This window comes from Diadema antillarum, unplaced genomic scaffold (assembly GCF_040938485.1).
Source record: "Diadema antillarum isolate AM-2024a unplaced genomic scaffold, OU_Dant_1.0 scf00000123, whole genome shotgun sequence".
Lineage (NCBI taxonomy): Eukaryota > Metazoa > Echinodermata > Echinoidea > Diadematoida > Diadematidae > Diadema > Diadema antillarum.
The window spans coordinates 370,501-395,720 of NW_027271012.1; the positions used below are offsets into that span (position 1 = coordinate 370,501).

General features: G+C 40.5%; 1 protein-coding gene across 2 annotated transcripts in view; it reads right to left on the bottom strand.

Annotated features, from left to right (window-relative positions):
* Positions 1-778: 778 nt before the first annotated feature.
* LOC139720217 (cAMP-responsive element modulator-like) overlaps positions 779-25,220 on the bottom strand; it is a 59,751-nt gene continuing 35,309 nt past the window's right edge. For both annotated transcript variants that reach the window (XM_071631579.1, XM_071631578.1), the window contains 5 exons: positions 20,980-21,122; positions 6,147-6,287; positions 5,169-5,331; positions 3,259-3,407; positions 779-2,451 (listed from right to left, as the gene is read on the bottom strand). In XM_071631579.1, the coding sequence (XP_071487680.1) occupies positions 3,263-3,407; positions 5,169-5,331; positions 6,147-6,287; positions 20,980-21,122 (592 nt within the window). In that variant the 3' untranslated portion in view covers positions 779-2,451; positions 3,259-3,262. The remainder of the gene's footprint in view (positions 2,452-3,258; positions 3,408-5,168; positions 5,332-6,146; positions 6,288-20,979; positions 21,123-25,220) is intronic.

Below are 25,220 nucleotides of genomic sequence, written 5' to 3' on the forward strand. Positions count from 1 at the left end.
GATGAGAGGTCCTATAAAGAATATATGTACATGTCTTGTAAGTGTGAACACATAAAAAGAAAAGGCACAATAAAAAATTTGTACATGGACATCAAACATTATTAAACGAAGCTCTTCAAAGAGCATTCTCTGAACAGGGAGGAGCGGGGAAAGGGAGGCTGAATCAACTACAAGGGATGCTGCTGGGTGATATTAGGTTAGTAACCATGAAGGAGGGCATGAAAGCCCAGATGGTAGCAGCCGCTGAATGGAAAATAACATTCTCTGTTAAAACGCGCCAGGGAGTCGGTTTGGGGTCATCGCTACCATTAAATGAGAAGGGTAGATACAAAATCAGGTGGCTTCCCATAAACAATGCAACATCATTCAACTGTCCCTTTGTTTAATAAATGAAGATAACTGCATCAGAATATATATGTATGTACCGTTACCACAAGTGTAGTGTAATATGTGTACCATGAATGTCTCTATTTCAATCTATTCCAGTAGTGTTAAGTAAAAATTAATGGGTGATGGGTCTGAGATGTATTTCATGACACAAGATACTCTGTTGTAGTTCATAGTAGCTATGCCAAATACAATTCATGTCGGAAGGTGTCTATCTACACCTCAATGGCGTGATTACAACCACCTTCTGAGGTCATCAAAAAAGAATATAGTACAATCACAAGCTCACTACAAAACATGAGCTGCCAGATACAAACAAAAAAAGGGAAAACAAAAGTATATACAATATCATCCTTTTAAATTAAAGATTCATCCATCCAAGTACCCTTCAAAAGCTCACAGAACACTGAGAAAACACCATGAGATATGCATGAACATTAACTGGAATAGAAAATTCTGAGAGAAATACCAAGTTCAAAGTTACATATGTATGCATATGTTACAGTACAAAATTCATGGCAAGACAAACATACAGAAAGATCAAATGCACATCACTTTTTTTTTTAAATTTTTGCTTACACCATCGTGGTGCTGGAATTGATAACACAAAATTAGATCAAATGAATATTTGTCATTAGATGTATCATACTGTGCAAATGAATAGAAGGAAAGTACAAAAATAAAAGGTCAAAGGTCATTAGAAAGAGCTAGCAACACCACCTTGGCTCAAATGTGAACAGCAATCAGTGTCTGAAGACCTGGTGGAATTCCAGAAATGTTGGGGAGATTTTCTTTTACATTAATACCCTTACATGAATGATACGCAAAGGCCGTCGCAAAGAATTGGGCAAGCTTTATGAAAGTGACCCAGTATTTCATAATCAAGTATTGGTAGGCATGAGCACTTTTCTTCACCCCAACAGTAAAATGTTTTTAGAGGGGAAGGGTGTACGGCCTTGGTAGAGAATTTTCATAATCGCGACCAAATAAGAAAATATCTGTACTGTGTTCTTAAACATGTGATCCCTTTAGAAATTCTTCTCTTTTTTTCGTAAAACCCTTTTGAAATTCAGTCTGACAAACCAAAGTGTAAGTGTGAGTGAGTGTATTTTGCTCTAACCCACTTGAGATTCATGAAAACCTCATCATAAAGATACATTTCTGGATGCTTTTGAGGATAAAAGCTGTATCACACATCCTCACATACTGAGGTACATCACAACAAAAGATGTTCACCAGAATTTGCCGTACACGACCGATCATTCTGTAGTTCAGAGTTCACACAGAGCGGAGAACTGTGGGTTGACTGTCCATACAACAGTGTACCCTAATGGGCAAAACTTGACTCCTCAAACGAAAAGGGCAGAATCACAACATTGGCGTAAAAAAATATTGACAATTTGACCTCATACAGTTGCAACAGACACATGTCACCGAGCCTCACTCAAAAGGCGAAGTCATTGCAGAATGCTCTCACTTAAATCCGGTCATGTGCTCAGTGCTCATGAGCAGAATCAAATTACTTATATATTTACACAATAAAATATGCTTGCTTTGCAATTCATGTCCTGTTTGGCGCAAGCTGAGCAATGTTCTAAAATCCTGACGGAATTCCTTCACACCGGCTTTTTACAAGCGCTGCGCTTAGGTGCGGTGTTCATGTTTATGTGACTGTCCGTCATGTTTTCAAAGGGTAGGGGCATTTTCTGTGCAGTAAAGCCGGGGTGTGACAACACAGAGAGATATTCATAGTCGTAAAATACGATATCTGCACAAGGCATAGACACAGCTTTAACCATCACTTCCTTTCTCTCTTTCTCTCCCACTCGCTCTCTTTCTCTCAATCTCTCCTTTCGAGCCCTCTCCCAGCTGACTGCCGAGCCAGACGACAAACGGAAGCCACTCCCCCTCCCGACGCATCGACAGTGCGAGAGTCTGGCAGTCGTCTGCGGCGTCTGCGCGGAAGGTAGAAACACGGTGCTCGGTCAAAAAAATAACCTGTGCTCTCTGGTTTGCAATGGGCTTTCTTCAGTAAACACTCCGTGGTATTCACTCTGCATTCACCTGGATGGGAGACACAGAAGTAAAATGAACAATCACTTAAGTAGCTGCTAGTTACTGTTTTACTGAGCAATTTTCGCATGCTTGAAACTACTGCAAACTTTGTGAGGAGCAAAGATACTTGTTTGAGATAAATGCAAATGTAAGTTAAAAATATAGGTAAAATCAGAAATATCACTGAAGGTGATAATACTTCCACCCAACACTTCTGTACTGGCACACTGCCAAAATAGTAGACAGTAACTGACATGTTATTTCGGGGACCATAATGCACTGTGACCATGGAATTGCACTTTCCATTACTGTCGAAAAATGTGTCTTGCGCAACTTCATAGCGACCTCAACATGTGCGGTAAATTTTGTTTGTGTCACTTGAAAGTGAAGTAGTTCGATTCACATTTGTAACAGACCAACCAACCAACCAACTGCACCCCGATTCCATTACACTCCTGTTGAAGACTGATTACTGTAAAACGAGGAATGTTTGCGTGCATTTTAATTTTGCAAATTTCATGAGAGCCAAGTTTCGCGAAATTATAATGCATGATAAATATCTTGCCTATACTATATGCATTGAATGTTAGAGGCAACTCGCGAAAATGTCATGCTGCAAATTTTGGCCGTCAGCTCCCATTCGCAAAAATTTCATGCCGCGAAAATATCGTGTTTTACAGTATACCTATGCCAAATGTTTGGACGAGGTCTGATTAGTTGGCTTTCAAGGGCAGGCAGTTCCCATAGCGATGACGAATACATTGTGCGTTCACCCAAAACGACAGACCGGACTGCGTCGGTGTGCGTCGGACTCACCTGCCTAGTCAGACTTGTGACAGTAGAGCTCCTTGAGTGATTTCAGCTCCTCTATTAAGGTCTTGTTCTGGTTCTCCAGGACCGCCACCCGGTTCTCAAGACACTTGATGTACTCCTTCTTCTTCCTCCTGCACTCTTTGGCTGCCTCTCTGTGGTCAAGAACCGGAATAACGAAAGGTTAACAGAAAGTGGTTAAATCCTGCATTTGAAACAGACATATACCCCGTTCAGAGTCCCCCTGTCTAGAGGACCTCGGGAGGACACAGAGACTCCAACCTGAAGCCCCTTCTGATCTGGAGATTCTCCCGCCTGAAACCCCTAGCAAACAGGAGACTCCAAGTTTATGTGTGCGAAGCGCGAAGTTCCTAGGGTTACAGATGCTCTCTGGTGCTATCTAAGGCTTATTTTTGCAGCATACCATAGCAATAAGTAAGAAATCCTTTCCAAAGGGAGACATTGAGCCAGGGCGGTAGAAATTAAATCTCAAACGGGAGAACGGGAGATTTTGCAAAAATGGGTTTTCAGCGGGAGATCTCCCGTAGAAAACGGGAGAGTTGGATTCTCTAAGGACATGCTAGATGAAAACTAGCTATTTTTTATACAAACAGAGTGGGTGGTAAGAGAGACCCCCGTTCAGAGTCCCCTTGTTGTCGAGAGTGAGGTCCGCATACATTTCTATGGAAATCAATGGAAGGGTATTTTTTTCCACCACAAACAGTGCTGGTCACTGGAAGTGTGTGCTGTGTTTACGCTAATCTGGTTTTCAGACCGTTTTCTCACACTAATTTCCTTTTCAGAATATTTACTGCTTCTAACAACAAAAGAAGTAGCAGGTTAAGCTGATGGGCCTTATCCTTTGACAAAAACGGTGACTTCAATAAGGGCGGCAACAAAATCCGCAGAGGGTGCATTTTGTAGAAGGAGTACAGTTGGCAAAGAGTCTGAAAACCAGACTATGTTCACGCCGTGTTTGTGTCGAGACCGTTCAGAGTCCCCTCGTCTGGCATGAACACAGTACAACCTCCAGAGGTTGTGCTAGACTCGTGCTAGGCTGTCTAGCACGACATTCACGCCAGACTCGTGCCAGACTCGTGCCAGACTCACTCCAGACTTGTGCTAGACGCTTACGCCGAGACCGTTCAGAGTCCCCATCGTCTGGCGTGATCACAGCACAACCTCTAGAGGTTGTGCTAGACTAAGTGGGACTCTGAACGGGGTATTAGAGTCAACCTTGCTTAGGTCAACCTCACATAAGTCGAATAATCGCCTAAGTCAAAGGTATTTTCAAGTCCTCTTCTCTTTATACTCTACTGATTTTAATCCCTCATAAGTCAACTTTTCTCTAAGTCTAAGCTATTTCTTCCGTCAAAATAGATTCCACTTAGGCAAGGTTGACAGTATACCTCTCAACTTGCCATGCCACCATGCATGTCATCTAGCATACAGGAAAAAAAAATTACTACCCAGTAAATAAACGTCACCATTTAAAAGTGCATTCCAATCACACCAGTCTCAGTAAAAAATAATGAGAAAATCCATACACAGACACGAACATGATACCTTCACACCACCATACAATGAACACAATATGAATGTAGACATACATACTGATACTTATGGGTACGATTAAGACAATTCTTGCATCAGTGATATTGCATCCTAAGTTCATTATTCAGTACAGGCAACCCTCTTACAACAAAGTCTCAGGAACCAGCAGTTTACTTTCGATATATCAAAATTTCATCCTAGCCGAACAGTATAGTGAGTATCAAAAGAAATAAACGTGGTAACTATGGGACTGAATTTTTATTTCTTTCCAATGAGAATTTTGTTTTACTTGCGACCGTTATAATGGGAGTGCACTGTATTACTCTCTCTCTCTCTCTCACTTCTCATCCCATGCAACCAACCTGTTCTTCATCAGTCTCAGCTCCCGTTTCCTCCCCGCCTCCTCAGCGAGCACAGCCTGCTGCTGGATGTTGGCCGGCGCTGTCATGACGACGCCCTGCGGTAACGATGTGGCCGGCCTGATCTGGTAGGCCTGGACGTCACCTAGACGAGCTATGTTTACCGCTGTCAGGGGCAGAAACAAGATTGCACAGATTGAATCCTTTTGTCTGAGACATGAAGTAGGAACCTCATGAACTGTAACGTTGTGTCTTGCGACAAAGGCATAAGATGGCCTATTCAAAATCCTTATGCAGGATCACCTATTACATCACAAATTACTTACATCTTATGTTTCCAAGTTTATAACCATTTAGTAGCGCATAAACTGAATGCAGTAACGCAGTTCAGGGAGCTACAGACATAGGCTGTCACTCTAAAGTCAAATGTGCTATCTACCCACATTCAAACGCACACCCGACAAAAAGATGTACATGACGTATTACAGCACATCCAATTTGCACCCATAAATGGCATCACATTCACAAAACAAACACTGAAGTTCAGTATTTAGTTATGATACCAAGAATAAAACCCTAAAATGGCATCTTCAATAAATGCTCGCTTCATTTGCCAGAAAATAACCAAAACATAATCTGCCCTGAAATACAACAAAGAATTCTGATTTATGGTAACTGTACTTCATCCACAGTGCCTACGCTGTAGTAGTAATCTTAATTTTAATCTTTATCTACTTCCCTGAAGGTCAAAAACCTGTTTTCTGAAAGAGAACTACCATATGGCAAAAAAGAGAAAGAAAAACACACCTTATTCTTTTTTTTAAATGCTGATAATGAATGCCATGTGTCTCAAAGACATACCCATACCCTTTTCAGCATTTTTTTTTTTCTGACACAAATGCATAGCAAGTTATATAGAGAGCGAGGGAGTTATGAAGATTGACACCTGTCGTTGTGCTGCTTGCGACGACGCAAACTTACCAGTAGCCGCTGGCACAAAGAACTGCTGGCCATCCTGCGTCTGGATAGACTGGACAATGCCGGACCCGCCAGAGTTGGTCATGGTCAGGGTCTGAATACCCTGCACACCATCGCCCGGGTTAGCGATCTGGATCGTCGCACCTGTCCGAGGCAACACAGAAACAGGGTACAGCAGTTTAATGGTCTATCTTCACTCCTTCTGATACAGGCGGGATAACCACAGACAGTGTGGAAATCTTTACAAATTGTGGAAGTTTACTTCACAGAACCATCACAAACATGAAAATACATGATACATAACTGGACTTTGGATATGAAAGTATGTATTCAACAACAAAAAAACTGTTAATCTGCAAACCTACATCCATGTATACGAGCAACATCTTCTAAACTTGGCCTAACATGAACTAGTAAGAAAAAAGTTTCAACTTTTATATAGTTGTCCTTTTACTGATATATGGCATCATTTGCTCATTTAAACAAGAACAGTAGTCAGTTCTGCATCAAGAAGAGTACAGTGTATACGTATCGTGTGTATTGTGATCCTGAGGGGATGCAACCAACATTTGAACTTTATGGCAAAAGATAATAGATATTATAAATCACAAGGAAAAGAAAAATTATATATTTTCTAATTTTGAGAAGATGTTCGGTCTCTATGGAGACTCTTACATATCATATATTTTTTTATCTGTAAAGTATTTCATATATGTCTGTAAATTCCAGAATAAAACCCCTACTTTGGAATCTTTCCAGGCTTACTTAAATAATAATAAAGAAATAGAATATAGAATTTCTAAAAAGAAAGGCAAACTTGGTATTCATTTTCAAAAATGGAGGTTTGACATTTAATTTGAACTGTATTCTTTTTTTACAAAGTATTTTTGTCATATTTGATATGTGATATTTTAAGTATCCACTTTGTTTTGCTGCACTTTTTTATTATGTGATTCTGTAATTCGATTGATTTTTTTTTCTTTGCTGTAAATGGCATTTGCTTTTTACCAATAAATACTGAATGATGTCACAAATGTACACACTAGTAGTTATGTACACGTACATGTATGATGTACTGTATGCCTGGCTGTTTTAATGTGTATGTACACAGGTTGACCAGATTAATGGAGAACATTCTATGTGGTATAGATATAGTACATACAGGCTGACCAGATCAGTGGAGAATTTTCTAGGTGGTATACAATGTAACTACACAGTACATGCATGTAACAGGAAATACATTATAGCTCACTCAATCTAGAATGATTTCACCCATTTCCAGAAAGTTCTGGGAAGTGCTAACATATTTGGCTGAGTGAGGCACTGTCCCTGTAGCCCAATGTGATTGGTAGTTATTCTTGGCAATGATGTTTTGTACATAGATAGGCAATGAGTCATCCAGATTTCCTGGAACTTAGACTGGCTAGTAGGTTGGAGAGAGTTATAGAATGTGCTAGAAGGGGTGAATAGATAGTATATAAGCTAGAGAAATTCTGCAGTAGGCAGAGTACCCAACACCTCTGCTCTGAGAGTTACGTCACTTCTGGCTCTGAAGCGACTTGTTATAGTCAGTCCTGTGTTACCTGCTGACCTGTTATGTTTGAGGAGATACTTGGCCTGGGAGACATTTTACCTGCAGAGAATTAATGTGCCTTCATTGGACTCCATATTTTAATGTCAACGGACATTGCTACGGCAAAGCTGTGACGGGCTGGATTCCTAGCTGGACAATATAAAGTGAATCATCATTCAACGCATCGACTGGACGTGGTCGTTGGATTCTGCACATTTTGCTGGGAACATTATACTGTGGATCTACTGTGGACATCTATGTACCCTGGAATTATAACGCGGACTATTGTAACCTGTGCCTCTGGATTTTAAATACGTCGCAGGAATCATTCATCGGTGCATCGCGGATCATTCATTTGTGCATCGAACATCGTATCTGGACACTATCAGGGAACTGTAGCGACTTTGTGATAGTTTGGACGCATGTAAGTGATCCCATTACCGATTTGTAATTGTTTCTATTGATCATTGTTGTACTGATATGACGCCGATTACCAGTCTGTACCCTCAATATCACTGTTAATAAACCGCCTGAACATCAGTTGATTGTTTCTTTTGTGCGATCATTCTCAGAGTGATTTTGGTCGTAACAAAATTGGGGGCTTGTCCGGGAATTGAATTTAAAGCCAAAATATAGAATTTGGAACGTTCCGGAATCCAGAATATTAGTACAGACAAAATACCGGTTGAGTTGATTGTTCAATTGTATATTGTGTGTAATACATTGTGACAATGTCAATCAGTACAATGGATGTTCAGGCATTTGTTCAGAGGACAGATTTGTCCCTCAAAGATTTGCAAAGGTTACGCAAATGTGATTTGACTGCTATTGCACAGCATTTAAGTGTAGATGTTCCACAAGGTGCAAGAAAGGCAGAGATTCTTGACTTAGTAGCTGGTCACATGGAGCTCAAAGAAGAAATTGTCACTCCAGATCAAGCTCAAATTTCAGATCAAACACGGCTTGAGCTTGCTAAATTGCAAATGGAAATGGAGAAGGAGAAGATGAGATTAGAACTGGAAGTGAAGGAAAGAATGGAAATGAAGAAACTTGAAGTGGAGCAACAACTGAAATTGCGTGAGATGGAATTGACTCATGCACAAACTGTTGGAAATCGTGAAAGGGCTCCCTCTGATTTTGATTTGGCCAAGAACATTCGATTGGTGCCCAAGTTTGAAGAAAACAGAGTTGATGCATATTTTGTGTCATTTGAGAAGGTGGCTAACAGTTTGAACTGGCCACAGGAATTTTGGCCCTTGCTCCTTCAAAGTGTGTTTGTCGGCAAAGCAGCCGATGTGTACTCATCTCTCTCTGAAGAGCAATCACGTGACTATGCTACAGTCAAGAAAGCAGTGTTGAATGCTTATGAGTTGGTGCCAGAGGCGTACAGACATAAGTTCAGAAATTCGTACCGCAAACCAGGCCAGACACATGTTGAGTTTGCTCGTGAAAAAGAAATGACGTTTGATAGGTGGTACAGATCCCTGAAAGTGGATCAGGACTTTGATAACCTACGTGAGGTTGTTCTCTTGGAAGAATTCAAAAAGAGTGTTGCTTTCAGTGTGAGGTCGCATTTGGATGATCACAAAGTGACAAGTTTGCATAAAGCAGCCTTGATGGCTGATGAGTATGAGCTGACCCACAGAAATGACAACAGACCACCTTTCAGGAATTTCTCTGGAAACAAGAGAGACAAAAATCAGCCGAGCAATCCAAAGAATGCTGGTTCTGAAAAAGGCACGAGTTCTGAAACTTCATCGGCACCAAAGCCTCAATCTGACAAAGGGTCCAGTACAAGTGCAAATGTCATCAAATGTTTTCACTGTAACAAGATAGGGCATGTAAAGTCACAGTGTTGGAAGTTGCAAAACAAAACAAAGAAGGACTTGGGATTTGTTATGTCAAAAAGTGTCCTACCCGAAAACAGTGTCCCGTTCAGTGAAACACAGGCCATTGAAAGTCAATCTCCCAAATTCAAAGACAGGATGAAGCAGGTGGATGAGAGCTATCGTAGCTTTTTGTTTGATGGTGAGGTGACCCCATGTACTTCTGGTGAGGCAGGTAAGCCAGTAGTCATCCTACGGGATACGGGGGCCTCTCAGTCGTTGATGGTGGGTGGTGGTATGACTTTTCCACCAGATAGTGCAGTGAATGCAAAAGTCTTGATTCAGACTGTTGATGGCAGTTATATGTCAGTGCCACTGTATAGAGTGGATTTGAAGTGTGACCTAGTTTCTGGTCCTGTGACTGTTGGAGTTGTTCCTGAGTTGCCTATGGCAGGCATTGACTTCCTGTTGGGGAATGACTTGGCTGGGGACAAGGTGGTTGCGTCTCCAGTTGTTTCGGAGAAACCAGTGGTGGTTACTGAAACTGAGCAGTTGCAGGAGGAATTTCCTGGGATTTTCCCAGATTGTGTTGTGACTAGGTCTCAGGCTCGTAGAGCTGTTCAAGATGATGCGGATTCTGTTGATGTGGAGGAGAATTCCGGTGTTTGGTTGGCAGAAACCTTTTTCAAGGATTTGAATGATGGGGTTGCTGTATTAGGCTCCAAGGCTAACAGTGATGGGCTGTTTAGCAAGTCTTCCTTGGTTGAAGCACAGCAGGCAGACTCTGCGTTGAAAGGCTTGTCTCAGACGGCGTGTTCTGAGGCTGAGGCTGAAAAGGTCCCTGAGTGCTATTATGTCAAAGATGGCATTTTGATGAGGAAGTGGAGACCTCCCCATAGGCCAGCTGATGAGGATTGGACGGTGGTCCGTCAAGTTGTTGTCCCTCCTAGTTACCGCGGTGAGATCTTGAGGATTGCTCACGAGTTACCAGTTGGCGGCCATTTAGGCGTCAGAAAGACAAAGGATCGGATCATGAGGCATTTCTATTGGCCAGGGTTGAATGTGGATGTGGCTGAGTTTTGTAAGACTTGTCACACATGTCAGGTGGCTGGTAAACCACAGCATTCAGTGAAACCGGCGCCATTGATTCCGATTCCTGCGTTTGAAGAACCATTCAGTCGGGTTCTAGTTGACTGTGTTGGACCTTTGCCTAGGACTAGGTCAGGTCACAAGTACCTCTTGACAATCATGGATGTGTCTACACGGTTTCCAGAGGCTATCCCATTGCGAAATATCACTGCTAAGACTGTGGTAGATGCTCTAGTGCAGTTTTTCACTAGGTATGGGTTGCCCAAGGAAGTGCAGTCTGACCAAGGGTCAAATTTCATGTCAGGCATATTTCAAGAGGTGATGTATCGTTTGGGTGTGAAGCAGCTGAAGTCGTCAGCTTATCATCCCCAATCCCAAGGTGCGTTGGAGCGCTACCACCAGACCCTAAAGACAATGATTAGGGCATTCTGTGAGGAGTATCCCGAGGATTGGGATAAGGGCATCCCTTTCCTGCTGTTCGCAACGAGGGACTCCCCAAATGAGTCGACGGGTTTCAGCCCATTTGAGTTGGTGTACGGTCATGAAGTTAGGGGCCCACTGAAGCTCATCAAAGAGAAATTCATGACGGAGGATGATGAGGTCCACCTACTTGACTACGTGTCAAAGTTTCGTGAAAGGCTTTCAAAGGCTTGTGAGGTAGCTAGGGAACACTTGAAAGTGTCACAAGACTCTATGAAGAGAAAGGCAGACAAAAATGCCAAAGCCCGAACTTTCAACCCAGGTGACAAAGTTCTTGTACTGCTGCCCATACAAGGTGAACCACTGAAAGCCAAGTTCAGTGGCCCATACAGTGTCAAAAAGAAACTCAATGATGTGAACTATGTGATCAGTACGCCAGACAGACGCAAAGATCAGAGGGTGTGTCATGTAAACATGCTGAAAGAGTACTATGAGAGAAAGGCTGGTCAGCCGGTAGGCGTAGCTCAGGTGGTAGAAGAGGAAGTAGAGGAAGAGGGAGAAGCTCAAGATGAGCATGGAAGTGAGCCCTCTAGTGCCAGGTTGTCTAACTCAGAGATGTTAGGGAAAGTAGATGAGGCACTGAACTACCTACCTGATAATCAGAGGAAAGATGTGACTAGTCTGTTACATGAGTACAAAGAATTGGGTAAAGACAAACCAGGCTGCACCCCTCTGGCTGTACATGATGTTGATGTAGGAGATGCTGACCCTATCAAGCAAAACCCTTACAGGTTAAACCCGAGCAAACTGCAAAAAGTAAGGGAAGAGGTTCAATACATGCTAGACAATGACATAATAGAACCGAGTAAAAGCAGTTGGAGCTCTCCAATCGTCATGGTGCCCAAACCGGATGGGTCTCAAAGATTCTGTATAGATTACAGAAAGGTGAATGCCGTGACGAAAACAGACTCTTTCCCCATTCCCAGACTAGAAGATTGCATTGACAGGGTCGGAAATTCTGCATATGTCAGTAAGATAGACCTTCTAAAGGGATACTGGCAAGTGCCCTTGACCGACAAAGCCAGAGAGATTTCTGCCTTTGCTACACCAGATGGCTTGTTCCAATGCAAAGTAATGCCATTCGGCATGAAAAATGCTCCAGCCACCTTCCAACGGCTGACAAACCAAATCATTGCCGGACTTGACCACTGTGTAGTATACATTGATGACATCCTTGTGTATAGTGACACGTGGGAAGAGCACATTACACACTTGCGGCAACTTTTTGATCGACTCAAGGAGGCTGGATTGGTGATTAATCTGGCAAAGAGTGAATTTGCAAAGGCCAAAGTGGTGTATCTCGGGCATTTAGTCGGTCAGGGACAAGTATTGCCAAGAGAAGCCAAGGTAGAGGCTATACTAGGCTTTCCCATCCCCCAATCCAAGAAGGAGTTGCTCAGATTTCTGGGCATGGCGGGTTTCTACAGGAAATTTGTACCGAATTTCAGCACTGTAGTCACCCCCCTAACAAACCTACTGAAGGGCAAGGCAAAGTACACCTGGACTGATGAGTGTCAAAGAGCCTTCGAGAAACTAAAGGCAGTCCTTGCTAATGAGCCTGTTTTGGCAGCTCCTGACTTCGCAAAGCCATTCAAGGTGGCAATAGATGCTAGCGATGTAGGAGTGGGGGCGGTTTTGCTCCAAGAAGATGAAGAAGGCACTGAACGACCAGTTAGCTACTTCTCCAAAAAATTGAACGCATACCAGAAGAAGTACTCCACAATTGAGAAGGAGGCTCTCAGTCTCATCCTTGCCCTCCAGCAATACGAAGTGTACTTGACAAATAGCAAAGGGGAGGTCACAGTCTATACTGACCACAACCCCTTGGTCTTTTTAGACCGGTTCAAAATGAAGAACAACAGGTTGTTCAGATGGAGCATGATGACGCAGCCATATGCACTCAAAATCAAACATGTGGCAGGCAAAAACAATGTAATTGCCGACGCTCTGTCAAGAGTGTAACATGAAAAGAGTATCAAAGGTGAAAAGTTTTCACCGCATATCATTTCCAGTGTATGTGTTAAGCATATTCATTAATGTGTGCAAAACAGTTTGATATGATTGTATAAGCTCAGAGAATCCAAGCAATATCATTGTAAATGGTATCCATGAAAAGAGAACATGGAATTAATACAGCTATCCAAAAGGCATGTGATAGTATGTGATTATTGTTGCTTGACTTGGACTTTATTTCACATTCGTTGTAAATAACAATGATAAATTGTGAAGGTAAAAGAAACCCTTGCTACAGCAAGGCTTTCTTTTTCCCATGGGGGATGGTGTCACAAATGTACACACTAGTAGTTATGTACACGTACATGTATGATGTACTGTATGCCTGGCTGTTTTAATGTGTATGTACACAGGTTGACCAGATTAATGGAGAACATTCTATGTGGTATAGATATAGTACATACAGGCTGACCAGATCAGTGGAGAATTTTCTAGGTGGTATACAATGTAACTACACAGTACATGCATGTAACAGGAAATACATTATAGCTCACTCAATCTAGAATGATTTCACCCATTTCCAGAAAGTTCTGGGAAGTGCTAACATATTTGGCTGAGTGAGGCACTGTCCCTGTAGCCCAATGTGATTGGTAGTTATTCTTGGCAATGATGTTTTGTACATAGATAGGCAATGAGTCATCCAGATTTCCTGGAACTTAGACTGGCTAGTAGGTTGGAGAGAGTTATAGAATGTGCTAGAAGGGGTGAATAGATAGTATATAAGCTAGAGAAATTCTGCAGTAGGCAGAGTACCCAACACCTCTGCTCTGAGAGTTACGTCACTTCTGGCTCTGAAGCGACTTGTTATAGTCAGTCCTGTGTTACCTGCTGACCTGTTATGTTTGAGGAGATACTTGGCCTGGGAGACATTTTACCTGCAGAGAATTAATGTGCCTTCATTGGACTCCATATTTTAATGTCAACGGACATTGCTACGGCAAAGCTGTGACGGGCTGGATTCCTAGCTGGACAATATAAAGTGAATCATCATTCAACGCATCGACTGGACGTGGTCGTTGGATTCTGCACATTTTGCTGGGAACATTATACTGTGGATCTACTGTGGACATCTATGTACCCTGGAATTATAACGCGGACTATTGTAACCTGTGCCTCTGGATTTTAAATACGTCGCAGGAATCATTCATCGGTGCATCGCGGATCATTCATTTGTGCATCGAACATCGTATCTGGACACTATCAGGGAACTGTAGCGACTTTGTGATAGTTTGGACGCATGTAAGTGATCCCATTACCGATTTGTAATTGTTTCTATTGATCATTGTTGTACTGATATGACGCCGATTACCAGTCTGTACCCTCAATATCACTGTTAATAAACCGCCTGAACATCAGTTGATTGTTTCTTTTGTGCGATCATTCTCAGAGTGATTTTGGTCGTAACAATGAAAAAAAAAAAAAAAAAAAAACATTTGAACAAACCATTACATTTCAATGCGTCTACTCAAAAATAAACATCTTTGTCATCCAGAAACAACAAATGACACAAGGCTTTGGATATCTCTGAAATTTCTCTCTATTCCTTTGGCTGAGGCTAATTTACACGTAGCTCAGTGAAAGGGAATTGAACATAATCCCCTGATTGGATTCCCTGATAACTTCTAAAAAATGGCTGCAACACATTTACCACCAAACACCTTTTACACGACCCTCAAAAGTTTGTTTTCATTTTAAAATACATAGTGTGGATACATTTCACCAATATTTATTTAAAAAATATACCCGGTATATACATGTATATGAATAAATAACACTGTGCAAACCAATAGGTATACAAAGACGTGAACTACAGATGAAAGTTGCTATGGTAACAAAATTATTCAGACTACAGGGCTTCTCCTCACTCAGTACCAATGTCTTCACTGTGTGTGTACATATATCAGTATGTGGGCTTTGAATGAAAGACTGAATCTACACACAATTGATCTGCCCTAGATATGGGGCACAAGAACAGCTTTCATTTACTACCATTGTAGGAGCAATAGCATCATGATCTTACACAAGCATTTGATACTGCCAAATGCAAGCAATACTATACATATACAGCATTTTCTCTTTCACAAACAAGGCTACTGCTTTCAATAAAAATGCATGCGGGGAAAAGGCATTGTTTCTTCTGAGTTTTACACAAAATTACCATTTCATATTTACTCATTCCCTATTCATGAATCTAGTTAACATTTTACAAATGTGTTATTTTGCAATTATTGACACCTCTGGTTATACAACAACAGCAACTCAGATTAGTATACTGGTGCTGGTTGTGGGTTACTGAAAATTGTTCATATCAAATGCAATTGAAATCGAATATAAAACCATTGACTATGAAAACCTGCCACATCTGAGCTCAAAATACATGAATGGCATTGCTGGATTAAGTGGGAAATCAGTGAATTTGAATGGGACTAACTTGCTTCATACACATTACATCTGATTCTGGGGATTGTGAAAAGCTGAAATATTTCTAGAGCTATCCACTTCTAAGAAATCTTTCTCAAAATCTGTCTTAAAGACGAATGGAATCATCAAATACATGTAGCAAAACAAAGTGAACATGATCAGCCATGCAGATACAGTGTATAATGAGTTATGAGTTTAAGAATCTACTGTATGTGAAAAATTCATTTTGAATATGTATCATACTGTACTTGTATCTTTCCTGCAAGTATTTTTGGTGAATCATCAAAACGTCACTTTCATAACATTGGAAGAGAAAAAAAAATTGCAACAAATGAAAGGACAGTTTGGACCAACAGAAACTTTCTCAAGAACAAAATATTGAAGATCAAGCAAATTCCTCGTACAATATGCACAGATGTAGGTCAAAATCATTATGGACAATTTGAATTTTTTTAGCACACAGGGTCTCTACAGTATTTTTGAATTATCATTGTTTCTGCTTTGAACTGCACACAAGAGAGACAAACACTACGACCATCTGTTTGTTTGCCAGAGTAAAACAACTTGAGTCACCTTTCCTAGAAAATAAAGTCTTGTAGTCACACCACAGTGGTTTGCAAACAGATGGAAGTTCATGGAAAACAATATAATTAGCATAAAAGCCAAAGTTTTGCTTTCCTCAAAACTGTCCTAAAAAAAGAAAGCATTTCTCAACATATGAAAACATCAAGTTCAGACAGAAAATTCAAATGGTTGACAACCAATTCAGGCCATCAAATTATACACACTCAAAATTGATATGGCCGGGTTTCTTGTTTGTTTTGTTTGTTTGTTTTTTCAATTTGAGAAACATTATATCTTACGTTCCAAAAACACACAGATGCCTCAAAGTTTAAGTCTTCATTGAAATCACCTCCAGTCATCTGATTGTCACTTTAGGAATTCATACAGTTTGCCACCCCTAGTCAACTGGCATTTTTATGGAATATGAATTGATTGCAACTTTCAGATGATTTTATCACACTCTGCTAAAAATGCTAAGTCCACTTCTTCAGTTGCACAAAGCTTTGCACAGAAAAGTTTTTGAGGATGAGGGGAAGGTTGTCTCAAAATCCTACACAACAAATTTATTAGGAATCAAAGGTTTATCAAATCCAAAGCCGCAATCAAATAAACGAGCACGTGGAAAGAGGAACAAGCTCCATCTGCTGAGAGAAAACAACATAAAAAAAATTGAGAAATCCCCCCAGCATGCACCGGTAGCACGTGCGCCGCGACCTGGATACACACTGCGGGCATCGGAGGTAATGCAGCTGGTGGGATAATTGAGGAGCTGACATTTAAGAGGGGCAGGCGGCTCGCCAGCTTCAAACCCCTTCTGACACACCAGAGGGTCCGGAGGATCACACCAAAAAGGTCTGATCCCCCATGAAACCACTGAGGGAGGAGGAGGAGGAGGAAGAGAGGGAGAGGAGGGGCGAGGGGGAAGAGAGAGAGGGGGGGTTCAACCACCACTGTGAACTATGAATGGAATGGTGAGCTTTTCAAATAGCCTCCAATAGCCTCTTACACTGGTTTAAATACCTCTGGGCATGAGAAGAAGTAGCATTCATTCACAGCTTTGTATTTGATTTGAACCTCCGCCCATTCCGCTCCCCGATCTCAAACCCTCCGAGGCCTTCTGTAATATACATACTGCCTCAAGACACATTGATCATTCTCGTGGTGTTTCTGATTTTTCCTTTTCAATCTCCCTCCTGTATCTACTTGTCAACTCCCCCCATCTACATTCCTCCCTTGACAATGGCCCTGTTTCTTTTGAGCCATCACTCCCTATTAATATGATGGGTTTGATCCTCTCATTGAAAAGTCCATCAATCTAACTCTCAACTCACGTGTGTTGATGCCATGAATACAAAATGCGGGTGCACCAACCAGAGATTATCCACACAAATGCACCATTTTTTCTCCTCTCTCTCTCTCTCTCTCTCTCTCTCTCTCTCTCTCCTTTGATGTTACTTTTCGGTATTCACTCCAAGTATACCAATATAATGAAAATAACCAGTGCAGTGTATTATAGGAAATCACAAAAGATGATACCATATACACCCTTCAGCATTTATGCCATAGCAGAAGACAGAGGGAAAAGTCTTCGTGTTGATAAATATTCCTCACTTAGAAAGTAAAAATGTGTGCTCTTTATCCATTCCATTGAAGAATATGGCCTATGGTTTTTAATTTGTGTCGTAAGATGTCTCCATGTGATGCATTACATATAAAAACTATAAACATATCATCACAACGCAGAATGTAACAATACAAAAGTACAACTGTCCTTTTCGGTTCACATTTAGTAATTACATGCACTACCAGTAATTGCTTGTGGACATAATGAAAAACTCAAATAAAAATGGTGGCAATTAAAAGACTTGATCTATATCTAGATATGGATCAAGGACTAAGATGGTTGGTCTTTCTATGGAAACCCTGACAGTTCCAAGAAGTCAAAAAAAAAAATCCCATCTGAAAGGAGCTCATATTCATCATGGCCAAGTATAAATGTGACCCTGCACCTCAAAACAAACAAAAAGTCGCCAGACATGAATTTTTAGTTAAGGTCATATTCTGAAAGAGCAGACTTTAAGCTTTAAAATGATGTATAACTCAAATCAAATGGACTCTCCTAACCTATCTAAATATTGGAAAGAAAGCACAAACTCAGGAAAAGCGTGAACTGAGGAAAGTGGCTCTGAAGTACAGTGTCTATTCAAGCGCTTAATCTTTACCAAACCGTGCTGGCTGTGCGATGAATGGGGCAAAAAACAGGAAGTAAACCACCAGAGTAACAACAATGAAAGGATTATCAAATTAATCTGAAATTAAACATGCCTTATTAACACATTCTGTCCATAATTAATGCCAACTTTCAAAGCAGTAGCACTATCCTTTCAAAAGTTATTAGAGTTGAAAGTGAAGAGTGTGGACAAGGTTTTTCAGAAATGAAAAAGGGATTCTAAAGACTCACCTAATCACACTATTCTACCAAAAATGTTCAAGATAAACTGCTAAGAAAACACACTTTCCTACCGGTTTTATTATACCAAATTTTAGCATAATGTAAAAGAAGACCCACTCTTTCAGAAAATATGAAAAAGTCAAGTTCGGCTAGGTTGACCCATTTCACTTATTTTCAGTCCTCACGCAAAATCAGTGTGTGCGACTTTATGTTCGTTTTGAGGTGCACGGTCACAAATGATAAATCATATAAAATATGAATTATACATTGCCTTTGGATGTTACTTGTATTTTGTGAATTGAGTTGTAATATTTGTATGTAATCATGTTATCATGTGTTAAATTATCTTGTTTTATAATGTGACTTATTTTGACATACGAATCGTATGTGATGTATTGTCACTGTGTAAACTATCTCAACTCGTCCTGTGGGCTTGCCATGGTATTTTGTATTGTCTTTTACACCCTTCATAGAAATAATTTTAAAATGAATGAAAGAACGATTTCTGGACCTTGATTCAAGAGGAGACAAAGGTCAGTTGTGAGGTTTACATTTACCATGGCAACAAATACAATGCCCACAGCTGATTGGTCAATACCTAGCTGTTGCCATGGTAATACTGATGATACATAATGGCATGTAGTCACATATGCAAAAGAAGTCTATCATTCACCTAGTCACGGAGTGTGCAATTGTACGTCATGACATGTGCACACATTTGAAGATATGTAGATTGCCTCAGTTTTGTGAATGCACAGACCTGTATCTAAAAGCGTACACGTGTAGAGTTGGTGTCTAGTGAACGAGGGCGGGTTCATTGACCACAGTTTTTAATCAATATATATTTCAGTAAAAGTATAGGAACATATTATACACTAATTTCAATGTTTTCTGTTTCATGCTTAAATTGTTCCCTGGATCTGTCAAAGCTGCCAGAAAATCTACTAATATCTCTCTCCTATACCAAAAAAAAAAAAAAAAAACTCCTCTCAAACCAAATCAATTTTAGTATCAAAGCTTATCACACTAGGAATCAGCCCTTGCCACGACATCACTTGCTACGCCTCTCAACTCAAAAGTGACTCGGAAAATCAATTCTCCTGACTTTTCCCTTAATCCCCTCTTGCTGATGGACAGCTCAGACAAATCCAGGCATTCCATGTTGGACTTTGGGGAATTCTGCCATTCTCCAGTTATTAATTTTGCAGATCCATGTCCATTTGCAGGCAAGGTGATGGAAAATCAATTTAAGACAAGTTCTGATGTCATTCATTTCAATCTATTCATTTTTCTCTATTCAAAATGGTTAATTTAATTAATTCCAATACAAAGTTGATCAAACAATTACCATGGGGCATGTAGACTTTAAGGGCAAATCATTACAAGCTTGACCACTGAAGATCAGTTCATGTTGTAGTTCATGCTGCTTTTTCTTTAAAAACAAAAAAAGTTATAGTTACAGGCATGTGGTGGCAAGAATATTTCAGTTTTCAGTTTTTATTTGATACTCCTCCCTTCAATCAATGATATTAAAGATGAATGCATTAATAATGAAATGCATGGCCGAAGAAAAAGAAAAGAAAAGAGAGAAGTCCTTGTTCTAGTGAACTTGAAATACAATGTACAATGTGGTTATGTTCACGGAACGATTATGATCTTCAAAGTTTTAAACTTTGATGGATTAGCTTGTAGTTTTAGACTATGATGCGCGCACACGTGACACCTAATCTTAAAGATTCCCACTCAATGATTTAACCTGAGAATTAGACAAAGAAATACACACATGCAATGCCAGTGATAAACCATATAATTTACCATGATAAAGAGTTTACAATATGCACTGAAGGTTGACCCGAAACCTGAGGGGGAATAGAGTTCATGGAGAAGTCATGATAACTTTTGAGATCGCTAATTATAATGTCCGCAAGATGCTGGACTACGAGTGGGGACCCCTTGTAGTATGTGGATGGAGCGTAAAACCCAAAGATGTCTTGTGATTCAAATCATCAACGAATCTCTAAGATTGCTACCTTTCAAGTGCGCCTACACAGGGCTAAACTATAAGCTAATCTTTGGCCCGAATTCACGAAGGTGCTACTATCTTGTCCATGGTTTAAACCATGGACAAAGACCATGGGGCGCTAAATGTCGCATGGAATATTTCGTTACGAAATCAGTCAATTCATTGACGAAATTATTATTTTGTAACGAAATGACAACATTTTGACGACAACATTATAATCTTTTTTTTAAACGAAATGGTCATTTCGTCAACAAAATATTCCATTAGACCATGCGACACCTGGCGCCGCATGGTCTTTATCCATGGTTTAAACCATGGACAAGATTGTACCACCTTCATGAATTCGAGCCCTTGCGTTTAGGATTGCGTGTGAACGTAACTAGTGGGGACAGTACCTGTGGGTAAATTCTGGATGGCCGAGGCTGTCGCTCCAGAAACAATGATGCTCTGGGTCCCCTCTGATTCGTCACTCCCCGCTGGCTCCTCCTCTATCTTAGGCACTCCTGGAACATCTGATGAAAGGTCGTTGAGAATCCTCCTACCGAGCAAAGACCATCACGAGATAGAAGGGTCAAAGGTCAGCAGTGCACAGTGGGCTCATGGAGGAGAACCATTCCCACTCAAAGAAAATCTTACTTTGAGTGGGTTTTTCTTTTCCTTTTTCTTCCAAATACAACATCATGTCAGTTTTTTACAAATCATTTCACACTTGACAAATCAAACTGATCGAGGTGGAATTTTTCCGGTACATTAATGCTGGAAGTATGCTGCGTTTCTCCACCAAAGAAGTCAGAACTGTCAATTGGACTCAAGTTCTGGAAGTTAACAGCAATCTCCCACAAAAGAGTTCACTACACTCTGAGTGGCACTCCTGCAGGCGGCTCCTGAAGTTGGGGCCTCACGATGCAAAGCAATCAAGAGAGAGAATTAGAGGTTGGCCTACACTAAAGCTGTTTCAAAAAAAATAAAAAATAGCCACATGAAGTATACAAGCACAAGCCATCATACCACGCAGTTTATTTGACCATACCTTATCACGCACATACAGCATGGAGGGCAATGTAACGAATAATAGTATGTGTATATCTCACTCCTCTTTCTTCCTAAAGGTTTCTGAACACACTGATGTAGAAAATGATTTCAGCAGCAGAGCTTGAAGCTATACACAGTCATCCATCAATGGATGGATGCCACAAGTCCTGAAGAATAATTACACACACAACATTCTAATTCCACTCTCTGACACTCATCCTTGTATGTTCCATCTCTCCCTTTCAAATTCTCTCTCTCCCCCTCCCTCATTTCTCTCCCAATCGTTCTCCACATCTCTCCCATATATGATCTCTCTCTCTCTCTCTCACTCTTTGTCTTTGTCTCTGTCTCTCTCTCAACCTCTCTCTCTCTAGTTCCAAGGACGTACTGCTCCTAGATCCCAGGTTACTGCTGACTGCTCAAGAAGCCCTTCAGCATCAACTGACTACAAAGTCATTGGTGAGGATATTTTTGTATACAAGTATGTCTGTTCCTCTGAACATCGTTGCCCTTTCAGGGGTGTTTTGCTTCGAAATGTTTGGATGAATTCTGCCAGCTATGAAGACACGGCGATTCTTTGTAGAAAATGAATGTGTGTCATTGTTCCCCCCCCCCCCCCCCCCCCCCCCGCAAGTCTTGGTGGTCACGTGTACAACGCCTTGTCACCGTACAAATATACTTGTTATTTACTTCTTATGCATTCAATTGAAATGCTGGTCACATGTTTGGTACATCCTACAGACAGTCCTTGTGAAACCAACATGTGTTTTCATGTGAATCATGCAATGTTTTTGTTGCTGTTCGCTGAGGCACCCAGTAGCTTACCTGGTAAAAACAGGAGACAAAGATTTTTAAAAAATAGACGTGTATGTGGCTATCAGAGCAGATTATTATATTTAAAGGACAAGTTCACCTTCATAAACATAAGGATTGAGAAAATGCAGCAATAAGTAGAACACATCAGTGAAAGTTTGAGGAAAATTGGACAATCGATGCAAAAGTTATGAATTTTTAAAATTTTTGTGTTGGAACTGCTGGAAGAGGAGACTACTACAGCTTGTGATGTCATATGAGTACAACAGTATAAAGAAAATGTAAATAAAATTCAACACATTTTCAATTTTTTCGCATAATAAAAGAGCATTTGACTTGCCTCTTTCTAAAGGTAGGGGGAATAATATTACCCATGACATATGTCGGTAACGAGTCAAGGGAATGTGTACTTTTTTCAAAAGATGAAATTTTGTGAAATTCTCTCTATATTTTCCTTATAATGTTGTACACATGTGACATCGTACACTGCAGTAGTCTTCTCATCCAGCGGTTACTGCACAAAAACTTCAAAAATTCATAACTTTTGAACGAGTTGTCCGATTTTCCTCAAACTTTCAATGATGTGTTCTGCTAATATTGCTACATTTTCTCAATCCTTATGTTTATGAAGGTGAACTTGTCCTTTAAGAACACAAACAGTGGACTCCTGTTACAACAAAGTCCTCAAGATTCGCAGTTTTCTTTCATTCTAAAAGATCAAAATTTTGTTATAAATATAACCGAACAGATAAACAACTAGAAAAGCACTCTGAGAGCGCAGACCTCCGCCAAGCAGCTACTTTCCACCGATGATCTTGCTCTTCCCAAAGAGATTTTTCTCCTCTCCACCACTGGAGAAAAGCTCTGGGCTCTTCCATAGAGATCAGCGATTTCCACCCATAGGTATACATGCTGAAAAATCACCCGATTTCTCAATATAGAAGCCTTTGTTACGTCATAAACCTTCAGCTGCGCGGCACGCCTCACCCTACAACGTCTGTAGCAGAAACTAGAGCACGCACTTTAGTGCACGTTTGAAAACCTCAAAAATGTGAAGCTTGAACTCCCAAGTTCATTGACCCTACAACTGTACCTGTCAAAATATAAAAAATCCTTCATAAATTCCCAAAAAATTCTCGGATCACTACCAAAATTTAATCATTTGTTACTTGTATCATTCTCAACATTTCCTGTAAGTTTCATCAGAATCTGTTGACTACTTTTTGAGTTATTTTGCACACGGACAAACAAACAAACATTAACGAAAACATAACCTCCTCCCTTGGTGGAGGTAATAAAAATACATCGTATTAGAGTGGATATGTTGCGGCCTGCATTCTTACTCCATTGTCACCAGAATTTTGTAATGACTGCGTTCATCAAAACAGGAGTGCACTGTAATCTACTCTTAACATGGAGAACAAAACAATCGTACATCCATAATTTTGAAACACAAATGACAACCCTCAGTGTATGCACATCAGATTTCAACAGGTGGCTATCTATAGGTGGTTCTTGATAATATGTACATAGATTAGCGGGTTATCACATTTCAGATCCACCATTTCCCTGAAGAATTTCCTCCGGTGAGCTTTGATTCTTTTGACTCACACCACCAGGTAACCTAAAACGGATTCAGTCAAGGTCCATACACTGTGCATGGCTCACCGGATAGCTCACGCTCAAATAGTTCACTAATAACTTTCCCACCAAATTTTCCCGAATTCCCACCCTGCGCTCGTTTGATCTTGAGCTGATAATCAAGCAGGTTCATCTTCGGAGCGAATCTTCCATTGATTGAGGGTCAATGACTCCTCATGTATTGCCCAGTGTATGCTCACAAAGATGAGATAAATTTTTTGGGGGTGATCAAGCTTTATTCTGTCATGTAAACCTTGCCAAATTCCATTTGACTTGCTCTTCTATTCTTTTCTTCCATGTACTATGTCCATGCACGAACAACAAATTGTGATAATTGATATACTACACATGTACTTCTTTTTTCTCTCTCTCTCCTTGAGGTTTCATCCCATTTTGCACCACAAAACCAACAAAAAGTCCCTAGACATGGATTTTCAGTTAAGGGCAGATTCTGAAAGATCAGACTCTAAGCTTTAAAACAATGTATTTTAACTCAATCCAAATGGACTCCCCTAACCTACCTTAATACTGGAAAGAAAACAAACACTCTGGAAAAGTGTGAACTGAGAAAAGAGGCTCTGAAGTACAGTGTCTATTCAAGCGCTTAATCTTTACCAAGCCGTGCTAGCTGTGCCATGAAAGGGACAAAACACAGCATGTAAACCACCAGAGAAACAACAAGAAGGGATTATCAGATTAAGCTAAAATTGAGCATGTTCTATTAGCACATTCTGTCCATGAATAATTTAACTTTCAAAGCAGTAGCATCATCCTTTCAAAAGTTATTAGATTTGAAAGTGAAGAGTGTGCAGAGGAATTCAAGACATGAAATGTGGCCTCTACGACAAACCTGATCATTCTGCTCTTCGCCCAAAAAGGGTTGGAGAAAAACTGCTAAAAACACACTTTCCAATTCATGTTATGATACCAAACTGAAGAATAATGTAGAAAAAGGAAAGCTCTTTCAGAAAATATGAAAAACTCAGGATTGACTGAGTTGAACCATTTCACCTTTTTTGAGTCCTCATTTAAAATCAAGGGGTGCGACTTCTTCTTTGTTTTGTGGTGCACGGTCACATATGATCTGTAACTTATGCAGAGCTACCAAGTCTCACGCATTGTGAGTGAGACTCAAGCATTTAGGGTCTGT